Raw genomic sequence first — 16,512 nt, 5'->3', positions numbered from 1 at the left:
TCTCACTCACAGATCCTTAAAGTCTTAAATTAGCTTTTTTTAAATTTAAGGCCATTAAAAAGTATTTTTTCTTTTACTTTAACTTTGATGTATCTGAATATCAAATTAAACTTTACCGGTTTTAGTTTCATATTTAAAATACCCTTTAATTAAAAAAAATTGTATATTTAAATATTGAATAATAAAAACAATTTTAAATGCATTGTATATATATTAATGCCACTTCTGATGCCGCTTCTGCGCTGCAAAGATGCACTTTGTTGATAATGATTTCTTTGATTGGTAACAGCCGAATACGGTGCTATTATTCTAATTGAGTTGAATTTGACATAAAAGGTGATGCATGCATCTAATACGTCTGGAAGAAATGCCTTTATATAACCTAGGTAAAAATGCCCCTGGAAATCAATTTATGGCAAATATTGCCCCTTAATAAAAAAGTTAATTTCTGTCACTGCTGTGAACTGACCACCGCATAGAATATGAAAAATATTAATGTCTTTGTAAGTCAGGTGTCTAAACCAGCCATGGTACCAACACAAAAACACACTCAGCAAAATATCATCTAATTATGTTATCAACAAAACTTTGAAAATATCGAGATAAATGTTTTTGTCAGTATTGCACACCTCCTATGTACAGTATTAATTTTTATTTCTTCAGGTCTTAAAAGCCTTAAATTTGACTTTAGGCAGAAACCCTGACACTGAAATGTCAGAACGCGCTAGAATACTCTTACAGCGTTTGCGTAAAATGTGATTAAAGCACACTGTGATGATACAGAGAGACCAGACATAATAAAGTTCTTGCGCTGTTCCTCGATCACGATCATTTTATCAACAAAATGTCCCGCTACTTGCTGGTGCATCCAGGCGCTATTCCATGTGTGTCTAAACTGTGTGTAGTTGCTCTCATGATTTGCTGCAGGACAGCAATTGCAAGTTAATTTTTCTGTCATCTTAGCAGGAATGCAATATGAAGATTGTACAAAGTAGCATTTATATTTAGCACACCAATATGCTGAAAAACCCGTTGTCCCAGTTTACATGCAAGCCAGTAACCCGACAATGCAAGTAAACTGTGTTTACAAGACTTTTTTTTAAAGTCTCCCTGTAGTCAATAATTGTATCTCTTAAAACTCATCTTTATCACCAAAATTATATATTTTTTAAAAGTTTTTTCCTTGGGGAAAAAAGTCATCATGCCTTAAAGTAGCTTGAGTGTAACTCGACACCCTTGCCTCATTTAGTATGTGCGGCTCTATAAATATGCAAATGAGCCCCGCCTCCACTCACTCAGAGATCCACTCGTTGACGATCACACGTTGATCTGATTGGTTACAAGGTATTTTGTGACGTCAGAAACACCAGCGATTTCAAAGCGTGTTTTTGAGACTGTCTTTGGTTCACTGCAGTTTTAAGGAGAAAATACTCAGCAATGCTGTCGACTTATGAATTTACACATGGTTTGTCTTAAAGCACATTAAACACATCACATAGACATAAATAACATTAAAAGCTGGATTTTCACCACAGGGGGACTTTAATAAATCAGGTTATTTCCTGGTGGTGACGTTAAAACCTAATCATTCATTTATCTGACACCCAGTATTCAATTTATGTCAGTTGTGACTTTAAATCAAGCAACAAACGTGGGTTAATGTGTTTGCATCTAGATGATTAACTCATTTATGACTTTACTCTAATAAAGAAAAACTGGTTAACGCGTTTATGCGTTATCTGGTAAAGCATAATTGGGTTAAGAACGTGCATGTAAACACACTAACCGTGACACTGAACAGCACGTAGCAGGCTCATACCAGTATAAACACATCTATGGGTGCAATATTCGTCACATGACTAAACATTCGAATACCTTTTTTTAGTCCACACTACAATGCAAAAATACTGTTTTCAAATGTGTCCTTCTGGGAGAGCATCTTCAGATAGCTCCATTTTTGAGGATGAAGTATGTATCTGCTTTCATTCAGCAGTAGAGTAACTTCTCTTGTTGTGTGTGTGTGTGTGTGTCTCAGTTGTGTGTAATCCTGGAGCCCATGCAGGAGCTGATGTCCAGGCACAAGACGTACAGTCTGAGTCCCCGAGACTGTCTGAAGACGTGTCTGTTCCAGAAGTGGCAGAGGATGGTGGCTCCACCAGGTGAGGAACCGACTATTCTGTTCACCCGCCAGTGTTTCTGTAACACACGCGCGTGTGTTACAGAAACGCCGGCAGGACTGGACACACGCACGTGTTACAGAAACACCGGCAGGACTGGACACACGCACGTGTTACAGAAACACCGGCAGGACGCGCGTGTGTGTCCAGTCCTATCGGTGTTTCTGTAACGTGTGTGTGTCCCGTCCTGTCGGTGTTTCTGTAACGCGTGCGTGTCCCGTCCTGTCGGTGTTTCTGTAACGCGTGCGTGTCCCGTCCCGCCTGTGTTTCTGTAACGCGTGCGTGTCCCGTCCTGTCGGTGTTTCTGTAACGCGTGCGTGTCCCGTCCTGTCGGTGTTTCTGTAACGCGTGTGTCCCGTCCCGCCTGTGTTTCTGTAACGCGTGTGTGTGTGTCCCGCCCCGCCTGTGTTTCTGTAACGCGCGTGTGTGTGTCCCGCCCCGCCTGTGTTTCTGTAACGCGTGCGGTCCTGTCCTGTCGGTGTTTCTGTAACGCGTGCGTGTCCCGTCCTGTCGGTGTTTCTGTAACGCGTGTGTCCCGTCCCGCCTGTGTTTCTGTAACGCGTGCGTGTCCCGTCCTGTCGGTGTTTCTGTAACGCGTGCGTGTCCCGTCCTGTCGGTGTTTCTGTAACGCGTGCGTGTCCCGTCCTGTCGGTGTTTCTGTAACGCGTGCGTGTCCCGTCCTGTCGGTGTTTCTGTAACGCGTGTGTCCCGTCCTGTCGGTGTTTCTGTAACGCGTGCGTGTCCCGTCCTGTCGGTGTTTCTGTAACGCGTGCGTGTCCCGTCCTGTCGGTGTTTCTGTAACGCGTGCGTGTCCCGTCCTGTCGGTGTTTCTGTAACGCGTGCGTGTCCCGTCCTGTCGGTGTTTCTGTAACGCGTGCGTGTCCCGTCCTGTCGGTGTTTCTGTAACGCGTGCGTGTCCCGTCCTGTCGGTGTTTCTGTAACGCGTGTGTCCCGTCCTGTCGGTGTTTCTGTAACGCGTGCGTGTCCCGTCCTGTCGGTGTTTCTGTAACGCGTGCGTGTCCCGTCCCGCCTGTGTTTCTGTAACGCGTGTGTCCCGTCCTGTCGGTGTTTCTGTAACGCGTGCGTGTCCCGTCCTGTCGGTGTTTCTGTAACGCGTGCGTGTCCCGTCCTGTCGGTGTTTCTGTAACGCGTGCGTGTCCCGTCCTGTCGGTGTTTCTGTAACGCGTGTGTCCCGTCCCGCCTGTGTTTCTGTAACGCGTGTGTGTGTGTCCCGTCCTGTCGGTGTTTCTGTAACGCGTGCGTGTCCCGTCCTGTCGGTGTTTCTGTAACGCGTGCGTGTCCCGTCCTGTCGGTGTTTCTGTAACACGTGTGTCCCGTCCCGCCTGTGTTTCTGTAACGCGTGCGTGTCCCGTCCTGTCGGTGTTTCTGTAACGCGTGCGTGTCCCGTCCTGTCGGTGTTTCTGTAACGCGTGTGTCCCGTCCCGCCTGTGTTTCTGTAACGCGTGCGTGTCCCGTCCTGTCGGTGTTTCTGTAACGCGTGCGTGTCCCGTCCTGTCGGTGTTTCTGTAACGCGTGCGTGTCCCGTCCTGTCGGTGTTTCTGTAACGCGTGCGTGTCCCGTCCTGTCGGTGTTTCTGTAACGCGTGTGTCCCGTCCCGCCTGTGTTTCTGTAACGCGTGCGTGTCCCGTCCTGTCGGTGTTTCTGTAACGCGTGCGTGTCCCGTCCTGTCGGTGTTTCTGTAACGCGTGCGTGTCCCGTCCTGTCGGTGTTTCTGTAACGTGTGTGTGTCCCGTCCCGCCTGTGTTTCTGTAACGCGTGCGTGTCCCGTCCTGTCGGTGTTTCTGTAACGCGTGCGTGTCCCGTCCTGTCGGTGTTTCTGTAACGTGTGTGTGTCCCGTCCTGTCGGTGTTTCTGTAACGCGTGTGTCCCGTCCCGCCTGTGTTTCTGTAACGCGTGCGTGTCCCGTCCTGTCGGTGTTTCTGTAACGTGTGTGTGTCCCGTCCTGTCGGTGTTTCTGTAACGCGTGCGTGTCCCGTCCTGTCGGTGTTTCTGTAACGCGTGTGTCCCGTCCTGTCGGTGTTTCTGTAACGCGTGCGTGTCCCGTCCTGTCGGTGTTTCTGTAACGCGTGCGTGTCCCGTCCTGTCGGTGTTTCTGTAACGCGTGCGTGTCCCGTCCTGTCTGTGTTTCTGTAACGCGTGCGTGTCCCGTCCTGTCTGTGTTTCTGTAACGCGTGCGTGTCCCGTCCTGTCGGTGTTTCTGTAACGCGTGCGTGTCCCGTCCTGTCGGTGTTTCTGTAACGCGTGCGTGTCCCGTCCTGTCGGTGTTTCTGTAACGCGTGCGTGTCCCGTCCTGTCGGTGTTTCTGTAACGCGTGCGTGTCCCGTCCTGTCGGTGTTTCTGTAACGCGTGCGTGTCCCGTCCCGCCTGTGTTTCTGTAACGTGTGCGTGTCCCGTCTTGTCGGTGTTTCTGTAACGCGTGCGTGTCCCGTCCTGTCGGTGTTTCTGTAACGCGTGTGTGTCCCGTCCCGCCTGTGTTTCTGTAACGCGTGTGTGTCCCGTCCTGTCGGTGTTTCTGTAACGCGTGCGTGTCCCGTCCTGTCGGTGTTTCTGTAACGTGTGTGTGTCCCGTCCTGTCGGTGTTTCTGTAACGCGTGTCCCGTCCCGTCCCGCCTGTGTTTCTGTAACGCGTGCGTGTCCCGTCCTGTCGGTGTTTCTGTAACGTGTGTGTGTCCCGTCCTGTCGGTGTTTCTGTAACGCGTGCGTGTCCCGTCCTGTCGGTGTTTCTGTAACGCGTGCGTGTCCCGTCCCGCCTGTGTTTCTGTAACGCGTGCGGTCCCGTCCTGTCGGTGTTTCTGTAACGCGTGCGTGTCCCGTCCTGTCGGTGTTTCTGTAACGCGTGCGTGTCCCGTCCTGTCGGTGTTTCTGTAACGCGTGTGTCCCGTCCCGCCTGTGTTTCTGTAACGCGTGCGTGTCCCGTCCTGTCGGTGTTTCTGTAACGCGCGTGTGTGTGTCCCGCCCCGCCTGTGTTTCTATAACGCGCGTGTGTGTGTCCCGCCCCGCCTGTGTTTCTGTAACGCGTGCGTGTCCCGTCCTGTCGGTGTTTCTGTAACGCGTGCGTGTCCCGTCCTGTCGGTGTTTCTGTAACGCGTGTGTCCCGTCCCGCCTGTGTTTCTGTAACGCGTGCGTGTCCCGTCCTGTCGGTGTTTCTGTAACGCGTGCGTGTCCCGTCCTGTCGGTGTTTCTGTAACGCGTGCGTGTCCCGTCCTGTCGGTGTTTCTGTAACGCGTGTGTCCCGTCCTGTCGGTGTTTCTGTAACGCGTGCGTGTCCCGTCCTGTCGGTGTTTCTGTAACGCGTGTGTCCCGTCCCGCCTGTGTTTCTGTAACGCGTGCGTGTCCCGTCCTGTCGGTGTTTCTGTAACGCGTGCGTGTCCCGTCCTGTCGGTGTTTCTGTAACGCGTGCGTGTCCCGTCCTGTCGGTGTTTCTGTAACGCGTGCGTGTCCCGTCCTGTCGGTGTTTCTGTAACGCGTGTGTCCCGTCCTGTCGGTGTTTCTGTAACGCGTGCGTGTCCCGTCCTGTCGGTGTTTCTGTAACGCGTGCGTGTCCCGTCCTGTCGGTGTTTCTGTAACGCGTGCGTGTCCCGTCCTGTCGGTGTTTCTGTAACGCGTGCGTGTCCCGTCCTGTCGGTGTTTCTGTAACGCGTGCGTGTCCCGTCCTGTCGGTGTTTCTGTAACGCGTGCGTGTCCCGTCCTGTCGGTGTTTCTGTAACGCGTGCGTGTCCCGTCCTGTCGGTGTTTCTGTAACGCGTGCGTGTCCCGTCCCGCCTGTGTTTCTGTAACGCGTGTGTCCCGTCCTGTCGGTGTTTCTGTAACGCGTGCGTGTCCCGTCCTGTCGGTGTTTCTGTAACGCGTGCGTGTCCCGTCCTGTCGGTGTTTCTGTAACGCGTGCGTGTCCCGTCCTGTCGGTGTTTCTGTAACGCGTGTGTCCCGTCCCGCCTGTGTTTCTGTAACGCGTGTGTGTGTGTCCCGTCCTGTCGGTGTTTCTGTAACGCGTGCGTGTCCCGTCCTGTCGGTGTTTCTGTAACGCGTGCGTGTCCCGTCCTGTCGGTGTTTCTGTAACACGTGTGTCCCGTCCCGCCTGTGTTTCTGTAACGCGTGCGTGTCCCGTCCTGTCGGTGTTTCTGTAACGCGTGCGTGTCCCGTCCTGTCGGTGTTTCTGTAACGCGTGTGTCCCGTCCCGCCTGTGTTTCTGTAACGCGTGCGTGTCCCGTCCTGTCGGTGTTTCTGTAACGCGTGCGTGTCCCGTCCTGTCGGTGTTTCTGTAACGCGTGCGTGTCCCGTCCTGTCGGTGTTTCTGTAACGCGTGCGTGTCCCGTCCTGTCGGTGTTTCTGTAACGCGTGCGTGTCCCGTCCTGTCGGTGTTTCTGTAACGCGTGCGTGTCCCGTCCTGTCGGTGTTTCTGTAACGCGTGCGTGTCCCGTCCTGTCGGTGTTTCTGTAACGCGTGTGTCCCGTCCCGCCTGTGTTTCTGTAACGCGTGCGTGTCCCGTCCTGTCGGTGTTTCTGTAACGCGTGCGTGTCCCGTCCTGTCGGTGTTTCTGTAACGCGTGCGTGTCCCGTCCTGTCGGTGTTTCTGTAACGCGTGTGTGTCCCGTCCCGCCTGTGTTTCTGTAACGCGTGCGTGTCCCGTCCTGTCGGTGTTTCTGTAACGCGTGCGTGTCCCGTCCTGTCGGTGTTTCTGTAACGTGTGTGTGTCCCGTCCTGTCGGTGTTTCTGTAACGCGTGTGTCCCGTCCCGCCTGTGTTTCTGTAACGCGTGCGTGTCCCGTCCTGTCGGTGTTTCTGTAACGTGTGTGTGTCCCGTCCTGTCGGTGTTTCTGTAACGCGTGCGTGTCCCGTCCTGTCGGTGTTTCTGTAACGCGTGCGTGTCCCGTCCCGCCTGTGTTTCTGTAACGCGTGTGTCCCGTCCTGTCGGTGTTTCTGTAACGCGTGCGTGTCCCGTCCTGTCGGTGTTTCTGTAACGCGTGCGTGTCCCGTCCTGTCGGTGTTTCTGTAACGCGTGCGTGTCCCGTCCTGTCGGTGTTTCTGTAACGCGTGCGTGTCCCGTCCTGTCTGTGTTTCTGTAACGCGTGCGTGTCCCGTCCTGTCGGTGTTTCTGTAACGCGTGCGTGTCCCGTCCTGTCGGTGTTTCTGTAACGCGTGCGTGTCCCGTCCTGTCGGTGTTTCTGTAACGCGTGCGTGTCCCGTCCTGTCGGTGTTTCTGTAACGCGTGCGTGTCCCGTCCTGTCGGTGTTTCTGTAACGCGTGCGTGTCCCGTCCCGCCTGTGTTTCTGTAACGCGTGCGTGTCCCGTCTTGTCGGTGTTTCTGTAACGCGTGCGTGTCCCGTCCTGTCGGTGTTTCTGTAACGCGTGTGTGTCCCGTCCCGCCTGTGTTTCTGTAACGCGTGTGTGTCCCGTCCTGTCGGTGTTTCTGTAACGCGTGCGTGTCCCGTCCTGTCGGTGTTTCTGTAACGTGTGTGTGTCCCGTCCTGTCGGTGTTTCTGTAACGCGTGTCCCGTCCCGTCCCGCCTGTGTTTCTGTAACGCGTGCGTGTCCCGTCCTGTCGGTGTTTCTGTAACGTGTGTGTGTCCCGTCCTGTCGGTGTTTCTGTAACGCGTGCGTGTCCCGTCCCGCCTGTGTTTCTGTAACGCGTGCGGTCCCGTCCTGTCGGTGTTTCTGTAACGCGTGCGTGTCCCGTCCTGTCGGTGTTTCTGTAACGCGTGCGTGTCCCGTCCTGTCGGTGTTTCTGTAACGCGTGCGTGTCCCGTCCTGTCGGTGTTTCTGTAACGCGTGCGTGTCCCGTCCCGCCTGTGTTTCTGTAACGTGTGTGTGTCCCGTCCTGTCGGTGTTTCTGTAACGCGTGCGTGTCCCGTCCTGTCGGTGTTTCTGTAACGCGTGCGTGTCCCGTCCCGCCTGTGTTTCTGTAACGCGTGCGGTCCCGTCCTGTCGGTGTTTCTGTAACGCGTGCGTGTCCCGTCCTGTCGGTGTTTCTGTAACGCGTGCGTGTCCCGTCCTGTCGGTGTTTCTGTAACGCGTGTGTCCCGTCCCGCCTGTGTTTCTGTAACGCGTGCGTGTCCCGTCCTGTCGGTGTTTCTGTAACGCGCGTGTGTGTGTCCCGCCCCGCCTGTGTTTCTATAACGCGCGTGTGTGTGTCCCGCCCCGCCTGTGTTTCTGTAACGCGTGCGTGTCCCGTCCTGTCGGTGTTTCTGTAACGCGTGCGTGTCCCGTCCTGTCGGTGTTTCTGTAACGCGTGTGTCCCGTCCCGCCTGTGTTTCTGTAACGCGTGTGTGTGTGTCCCGCCCCGCCTGTGTTTCTGTAACACGTGTGTCCTGTCCCGCCTGTGTTTCTGTAACGCGTGCGGCCCCGTCCTGTCAGTGTTTCTGTAACGCGTGTGTCCCGTCCCCCCTGTGTTTCTGTAACGCGTGTGTGTGTGTCCCGCCCCGCCTGTGTTTCTGTAACGCGCGTGTGTGTGTCCCGCCCCGCCTGTGTTTCTGTAACGCGTGTGTGTGTGTCCCGCCCCGCCTGTGTTTCTGTAACGCGCGTGTGTGTGTCCCGCCCCGCCTGTGTTTCTGTAACGCGTGTGTGCGTGCGTGCGTGTGTGCGTGCGTGCGTGTGTGCGCGCGTGTGTGTGTGTGTGTCCAGTCCCGCCTCTGTTTCTGTTAGGGATGCACCGATACCACTTTTTTCAGAATCGATCCGATCCGATACCAAAAATTCTGAGTATCGACCGATACCGATGCCGATCCAATACCAACACAGTATTTTTTTAAAATTAAGTAGAATTTATATAACTCTCTGTGTGTTGAACTGATAATCACTCTTTTGTGTGTTAAACACAATCTACTTAATACAGACAACTTCATTATAAAGAAAAACAAATCCAAAAAATATATGATCATAATCTATGACAAAAATTTTATAAATTAGATTAGTTGATAATTCAGCAGTAAAATTTAGTCTAGAAAAGCATAAGTCAACAATAATTGTATAATCTGAACATCTAGTGAAAAAAACAGACACAATAAGTGTAACACTAAATCAGGTAAAACGTTACACATTGCTCTTTGTATTGTAAAATACATTCATGAAAAACAAGTTAACAAAAATCTAAAAGATAAATTATTTGATATATAGCTATATACTACTATACAATTGAGACATATTTTAAATGTATAGCACACCTGTTTAATGAGGTTGCAACATAATGATAGAAAGGCCATTAATAATCTTTCATTGCGTCACTGTATTATGATATGAAAGGCTGCAATACAGTGCGGCACAGAGCGCTTATGCGCATCCCGAGCGCAGAATGATGCGCATGAAGCAACATGGAGTCACAGCGCGCAGCGTCCGCATTGAAAAGTTCAAAGCACAAACGAAAGACATTGATGCGTAGTGTATTATACAGTATCTATCTATGCAATAGTTTATTGAGCCTTTTCTTTTAACAGTTTTAAATTTTAGTTACTGTGCGCGTAAAGAACAATTATAGTGGAATCTACTCCAGTGTTGTGATCTAACAGACATCCAGTAGAAACATGATTAAGTTACAGCAATAAAGTCCAACAAGATAAAGTTGTTTTATGCGAAACAATAGAGCTTTATCTACAGATTAAGTATAATAATAGAATCATCTTGGATAGGGTTTCATCATGTTGACTGTCGTAACCGAACGCGATGCGGAATACTGAATGAAGAATGACTGACAGCCGCTGCGGAGGGAAAAGTTTACTTGATCTTGAATTTAATGACTAAAATGTTCATTTCTATCTCACATTATACTATAATGGCTTCAGAACACTTGTAATATGGTGCACGAAAACTTTATGGTGCTTTATAATGTTTTTGGGGCTTAACAATAACACAGTAGTATACCCACAATATCGGATTTGGATCGGCCTCGTCTGATCGATACCCGATCCGGCAAAAATGGCTGTATCACAGCCGATACCGATGCTGAGTATCGGATCAGTGCATCCCTAGTTTCTGTAACGTGTGTGTGTGTGTCCTGTCCCGCTAGTGTTTCTGTAATGCGTGTGTGTGTCCCGTCCCGCTAGTGTTTCTGTAACGTGTGTGTGTGTGTCCAGTCCCGCCGGTGTTTCTGTAATGCGTGTGTGTGTCCCGTCCCGCTAGTGTTTCTGTAACGTGTGTGTGTGTCCCGTCCCGCTAGTGTTTCTGTAACGTGTGTGTGTGTGTCCTGTCCCGCTAGTGTTTCTGTAATGCGTGTGTGTGTCCCGTCCCGCTAGTGTTTCTGTAACGTGTGTGTGTGTGTCCAGTCCCGCCGGTGTTTCTGTAATGCGTGTGTGTGTCCCGTCCCGCTAGTGTTTCTGTAACGTGTGTGTGTGTCCCGTCCCGCTAGTGTTTCTGTAACGTGTGTGTGTGTCCTGTCCCGCTAGTGTTTCTGTAATGCGTGTGTGTGTCCCGTCCCGCTAGTGTTTCTGTAACGTGTGTGTGTGTCCCGTCCCGCTAGTGTTTCTGTAACGTGTGTGTGTGTGTCCTGTCCCGCTAGTGTTTCTGTAATGCGTGTGTGTGTCCCGTCCCGCTAGTGTTTCTGTAACGTGTGTGTGTGTGTCCAGTCCCGCCGGTGTTTCTGTAATGCGTGTGTGTGTGTCCTGTCCCGCTAGTGTTTCTGTAATGCGTGTGTGTGTCCCGTCCCGCTAGTGTTTCTGTAACGTGTGTGTGTGTGTCCCGTCCCGCCGGTGTTTCTGTAATGCGTGTGTGTGTCCCGTCCCGCTAGTGTTTCTGTAACGTGTGTGTGTGTGTCCAGTCCCGCTAGTGTTTCTGTAACGTGTGTGTGTGTGTCCCGCCCCACTGGTGTTTCTGTAACGTGTGTGTGTGTGTGTGTGTGTGTGTTTCACTATTCACTTCACTCCCAGGTGGAAAAATATGGAAATCCTTACAAATACGGAAAAATAACACCAATCACAAAAGTCATGTGCTTCTGTTTAGTGTATATATGATCCTCAGTCCTGTAGTGTATAATGCCCAGCTTTTCTCTTTAACCATTTACAAAAGTCGTGTAGTGTATTCCAGCCTTAACGTGTGTGTGTTGTCTCTCGCAGCTGAACCTGCCAGACAGGCGCCCAGTAAGAGACGGAAGCGCAAGATGTCGGGCGGCAGCACCATGAGCGCAGGCGGAGGAACAAATAACAACAGCAACAGCAAGAAGAAGAGCCCAGCAAACAGTTTCCCACTGTCCAGTCAGGTGCCGGTGAGTGACCAATCACATCACAGGAGTCTTCTGACAACATCAACACGTGCAACATGCTTTACTGCATCACGTCAGTTTTCTGTCCTCGATGAGCTGCACATTCAAAACATATATGAAGCTTTTAAATGTGATTTATGTCATACCTGCAAATTTCGGTGAATTTCGCTGTTTTGAAACAAAATGTCATTTATGTGAATCATGTAGATCCGATGAGTTTTTTTCAGGTGGGGGGAGGGGTGAAATTGCAAGCACAATAAACTTCACAATAACAATTGGCTAATTTAATAGAGATTGGAGTGAGACCATAGACGTATCTCGAGCTGTCGCAATCTGTTTCTGCGCGATCACTGTAGCGCCTCAGTTCAAGCTAACGGCAGCGCGAGCGCACGTGACCTGATCATCTTTACAGCACGAAAAACATCGAGAATGAACACAGGGCTCGACATTAACACTAGTCTGCTTGTCCGGGGAAAGAGGATTTTTTTTAAAGTTTCAAGTGAAAGAGAGTTTTACTTGCCCGACCGATCGAAACGCTAGCTGATTCTGATCTTATACAGTCAGTGTAAACAGCGGTTGGTAATGTATAGTGTATTTCTGGAAGCTGTGCTGCCTGTCTATATGTGAGAGAGACATTAGTGGAGAAATGAAAACAAATTAGCGTAACAGCTCACACAAAAAACTCACAGAAGAAACATGCTGAGGTAAAAATGTTGAGTTCTTTTATTTATAATATATAATATAGTTAAGTAACATAACACGACTAAGGGCTGTTCTATTATATCACGATTGCAAATGTTACATTGAATTTATAGTTTAATAAACAAGTAGCCTAGTTAATATGTAGTCTCTTACAATTTAGACGCAATATTGACTGGTTTTGTTCTATTCCAACGACGAAAATAGTTACAAAAGAAAAGCAACACTAAGTGCTGTTTTGTTATTGAATGATTCAGTATTTTGAACTAATTGTTTTAATGAATTATTCATTCATTTATGAAGACGGTCACTTGCCGCCACCTATTGGTTTATTGTATAAAGGTATCATTGATTTTTTTTATTGATTTAAAAAAAATGTTTTGTTTATACCTCAATCTCATAAAATTATTTGTTACAGTATTACAGTGTAAATTAATCATTTACAAAAATACAAAAATTTTATTGATAACAGCCCTTATTATTAAAACTGATTTGATCAAATGTCAGACTTTGACATTAAAGATAACGCATATATTTAGTAAGGTTTAAAAAAAAAATTTGGATGCACTGATATGAAAATTTTGGCCGATACCGATAATTCTTTACATTTTGAAAGCCGATAACCGATATATTGGCCGATAAATCTAAATTCAAATTTGTATATACTTTGATAGCCTGTATACATAAACAAAAGGCTCACCATTAAAAGCCATGTCCCAAACACTTCAACATAAATCAAACATATACAATACAGTAGCCTAGTTTAAACCAATGTAAGATTCCTGAAATTTTCTAATTAATTTGACACTCCTATGGCCAACTTTCTTTATTAGAAAGTGGTCAACGTCAATTTATTTTATAGCACTACTAAACTCAACACCAGTTGACCAGTGTGCTTTACATCAATACAAACGACTTTATAATGTTTAATTTTGTTAGCATTAGTTAACATGAACCAACAATTAATGAACAATACTTGTACAGCATTTATTAATGTTAAGCTCAACATTTTATAAGACATTTTTAAGATCCAAAGTTGTATCTGTTAACATTAGTTAATGCACTGTGAACTAACTGTGGCAATAAAAATTACTTGTGACAATGACAATATTATTATTGTAAGAATCAAAATATTTTATTAACTAACATTAACGAAGGCTATTGCTCTCTGTTAGTTAATTCATTAACAAATGAGACCTTATTGTAAAGCGTTACCAAAAAATCTATTGTCTAACAAAAAATTAAAATAAAATACCTAAATAATGCACACATTGGGCTGCATATAAAGAAACAAAATGCATGGATAAATAAAATTGAATCGCCTCCGCACAGACAATAAAGAAATTATTTTAATCAAACCATATTGTTGATGACAATAAAATGAACAATATTGTGTTGTATTTATATTTATTGTAATTGAATGGATAAATATATATTAGTATTTTTTTTGTGTGTGCCAAAAACGTCTGTCCTTTAGTTTCCCCGCGAGTGCTAACTCCTCTGTTGCTCTGCTCAGGATGTGATGGTTGTTGGCGAGCCGACGCTGATGGGCGGCGAGTTCGGAGACGAAGACGAGCGCTTGATCACGCGGCTCGAGAACACACAGTTTGACGCCGCTAACGGCATCGACGACGAGGACAGCTTTAACAACTCGCCCGCGCTGGGCGCTAACAGCCCCTGGAACAACAAGCCTCCGTCCAGCCAGGAGGGCAAGAACGACAACCCCACCTCACAGGCGTCTCAGTGAGACCCGAGAGGGGGCGGGGGCTACGTGCCGCGAGGGGCGGGGCCAACCCAGCGTCCAATGGGAAGAAAGAGGCGTGGTCGAGGATCGACTCATTCATCTACCTGCAGAACGACTCTTCCTGTCAGCAGAGGAAAAGAACCTGAAGGATCAGAGATGACATCAGACACACACAGGACCGGTTTATCCCGAGCTCGTGGTTTTGTTGGTGTTTTACGGGGACGAAACTCCTCTGAGGAGCCTGTAGATAGTCACATGATTAAGTTAAGACGGAACGGAGAGATCTGACCACGTAAACCGCCAACAAGACTAACGAAACCTCCAGCTCCTGTTTCACCCCAAAACCACTGCGTTTCGCATGTTGAAAAATATGCATATTTTTAATATTAATCATGTTTAAAAAGTAGTTCCCTGCAGTGATTTTGAATTGTAACACTGGATTACAGTGAGAGAAACTATCATTTTAAAATCAGCTTAAATCAAAACACACGTGATGTATAAATACAGCAACACTTTACTTGAAGCATTCATATATTGTGCATTATGAAAGTGTTTTTAATGCATTAATTATGCCTTGTATTGCAACATTATTATTGTTATTATATATATATATATATATATATATATATATATATATATATATATATATATATATATATATATATATTCATTGTCACAACTTCAGAAAGTGTAATGCATTAAAACACAACCAGGATTCTGAAATATTATAATGCATTATAACATTTTCAGTTTATTTTACTTAAAACCTTGGTATATAGTGCATTATTAAAGTATTTTTAATACATTAATTATGCCTTGAATTGCAAGTAATGTTATACATATTAATCGCTACACCTTATAACCTTATAATGCATTAAATCATAACCAGGATTCTGAAAATATTATAATGCATTATAACAATTTTTATTTTATTTAAAGCCTTTATATAGTGCATAATCAAAGTATTTTTAATGCATTAATTATGTTTTGTATTGCAACTTATATGGTAATTGTAACCCGCTATAATGCTCATTGATTCATCGCTACACCTTCAGAAATTATAGTGCATTAAAACACAACCAGGATTCTGAAAATATTGTAATGCTTTAAGTAAAGTGTTATCATAACTAGTTTTCAGTTTAAATGAATATTTTTCTGTTGCTTTGCATTAGTTTTTGCAGGAGATCTTTCAGCAAAATGCATTTCTTCTTTCTCTTTTTGTTTTGACTTCGGAGTGAAATGTGAGCTGGCCGTGTTCTGCTCTCTGATTGGTGGAGGAACAGAGTTCCCACGAGGAGCGTTTCAACTCAGACACGTTTTGGAGGATTTTATCCGTGTTTTATACCAGCCTCTATTTCCCTAGAATGTTTTTATTTGCCTTTTCTTTTTCTTTTTGCCGATGTTGAAAGCTGCAAACCAAGGAGTAACGGAACCGTCAAGGTCCTTAAAGATTTCAACCCTCAGATTCTATTGGTTTGTGTTATTTTTTGAAGAGAGTGGTTTAGCGTGGGCTTTCGGTTGAGTTTTGTGTACTTGTGCTTGTATATTTAAGGTAGTAGCAGAGTTCTGTATAACTGTATTGAGATGTATTCCTCCTTAGAGTTACATAAAGCCATTCTGATCTAATGTGTAAAAGAGAAACACATGAACCTCGTCTTTCCCCTTCTTTGATTTGTGTGAAACTGATTCAGTGAAATCAAGGGCACAATCTGTGTTTGTTTCAGATCCGGACATGTCTTCTGTGTTTCGTTATCACACACACACTGTTCCACTGGACTCCATTAACATGTCGCTGGTTGGTTTGTTTTTCTCTCACACCCAATAATGCTGAAGCCTTTGAACTCGATTTTTGTACTATTTTGATTTCTCTCTCTTTCTGACCAGCTGAATCAGTTTAAGTGAATTAAAGGTCTGCACTTGCAATTGAAACAAACCCTTGAACCTTGTAGATGCCCCTGTTTGATATAATAACCTCCTTTTCTTAATTTCTGCCCTTGATTAAATTAATGTATGGAACCAATAAAATATGAATTTTCACTTTAAGGATCTGTTTCTGTGTGATTCAGCTGTAAAAATGCAGTTTAAATTGATGCGTCTCATTGAAATGTTAAGAGGGTCAACACTTTAAAACGGTAACTCTTATATTTAAGCTTCATCCACTTTGAATTTATCACCGGCAAAGCCTAGCAACTGTCTTAGGACATGCTAGCGACATGTTGGTTCATATTAGCAACATGTTAATTAATGCTAACAACATGTTAAACCATGTTAGCAACATGTTAATTCATGTTCGCAACATTCTAATTCATGCTATAAACATGCTAATTCATGTTAGCAACATGATCATTCCTGTTAACATGTTTAAGTATGTTAGAAATGTGAGGAAAAATGCAAGCAATGTGTTCATTCATGTTAACAACATGCAAGAATGTTAATTAATGATAGAAATGTTAACATGCTAGCAACATGTTAATTCTTTCTAGCAACATTTAACACTCAAAACATGTTAGCAAAGCATGTTAATGTATGATAGCAAAATGTTAAAACATGTTTATGTCAACAATGTGTGAAAACATGCTAGCAACATGATAATGTTATCAAAATATTAAAGCATGCTACCAATATGCTAATGTAGGCTAGCAACGTGTTAAAACATGTTAGCAACATGCTATAACATGCTTATTCATGT

General features: G+C 46.3%; 1 protein-coding gene across 4 annotated transcripts in view; it reads left to right on the top strand.

Annotated features, from left to right (window-relative positions):
- Positions 1 to 14,302, top strand: part of ldb1b (LIM-domain binding 1b) — a 53,512-nt gene extending 39,210 nt beyond the window's left edge. For all 4 annotated transcript variants that reach the window (XM_077240291.1, XM_077240294.1, XM_077240292.1 and 1 more), the window contains 3 exons: positions 2,036 to 2,159; positions 11,235 to 11,383; positions 13,596 to 14,302. In XM_077240291.1, coding sequence (XP_077096406.1) covers positions 2,036 to 2,159; positions 11,235 to 11,383; positions 13,596 to 13,826 — 504 coding nt within the window. In that variant the 3' untranslated portion in view covers positions 13,827 to 14,302. The remainder of the gene's footprint in view (positions 1 to 2,035; positions 2,160 to 11,234; positions 11,384 to 13,595) is intronic.
- Positions 14,303 to 16,512: the final 2,210 nt, after the last annotated feature.

The sequence above is a fragment of the Siphateles boraxobius genome, unplaced genomic scaffold, assembly GCF_051911475.1.
Source record: "Siphateles boraxobius isolate OS27281-9 unplaced genomic scaffold, OSU_SipBor_1 223, whole genome shotgun sequence".
Classification (NCBI taxonomy): Eukaryota; Metazoa; Chordata; class Actinopteri; order Cypriniformes; family Leuciscidae; genus Siphateles; species Siphateles boraxobius.
Note: the sequence above shows the minus strand (reverse complement) of the source record. Positions and strands in the feature narration are given on the sequence as shown.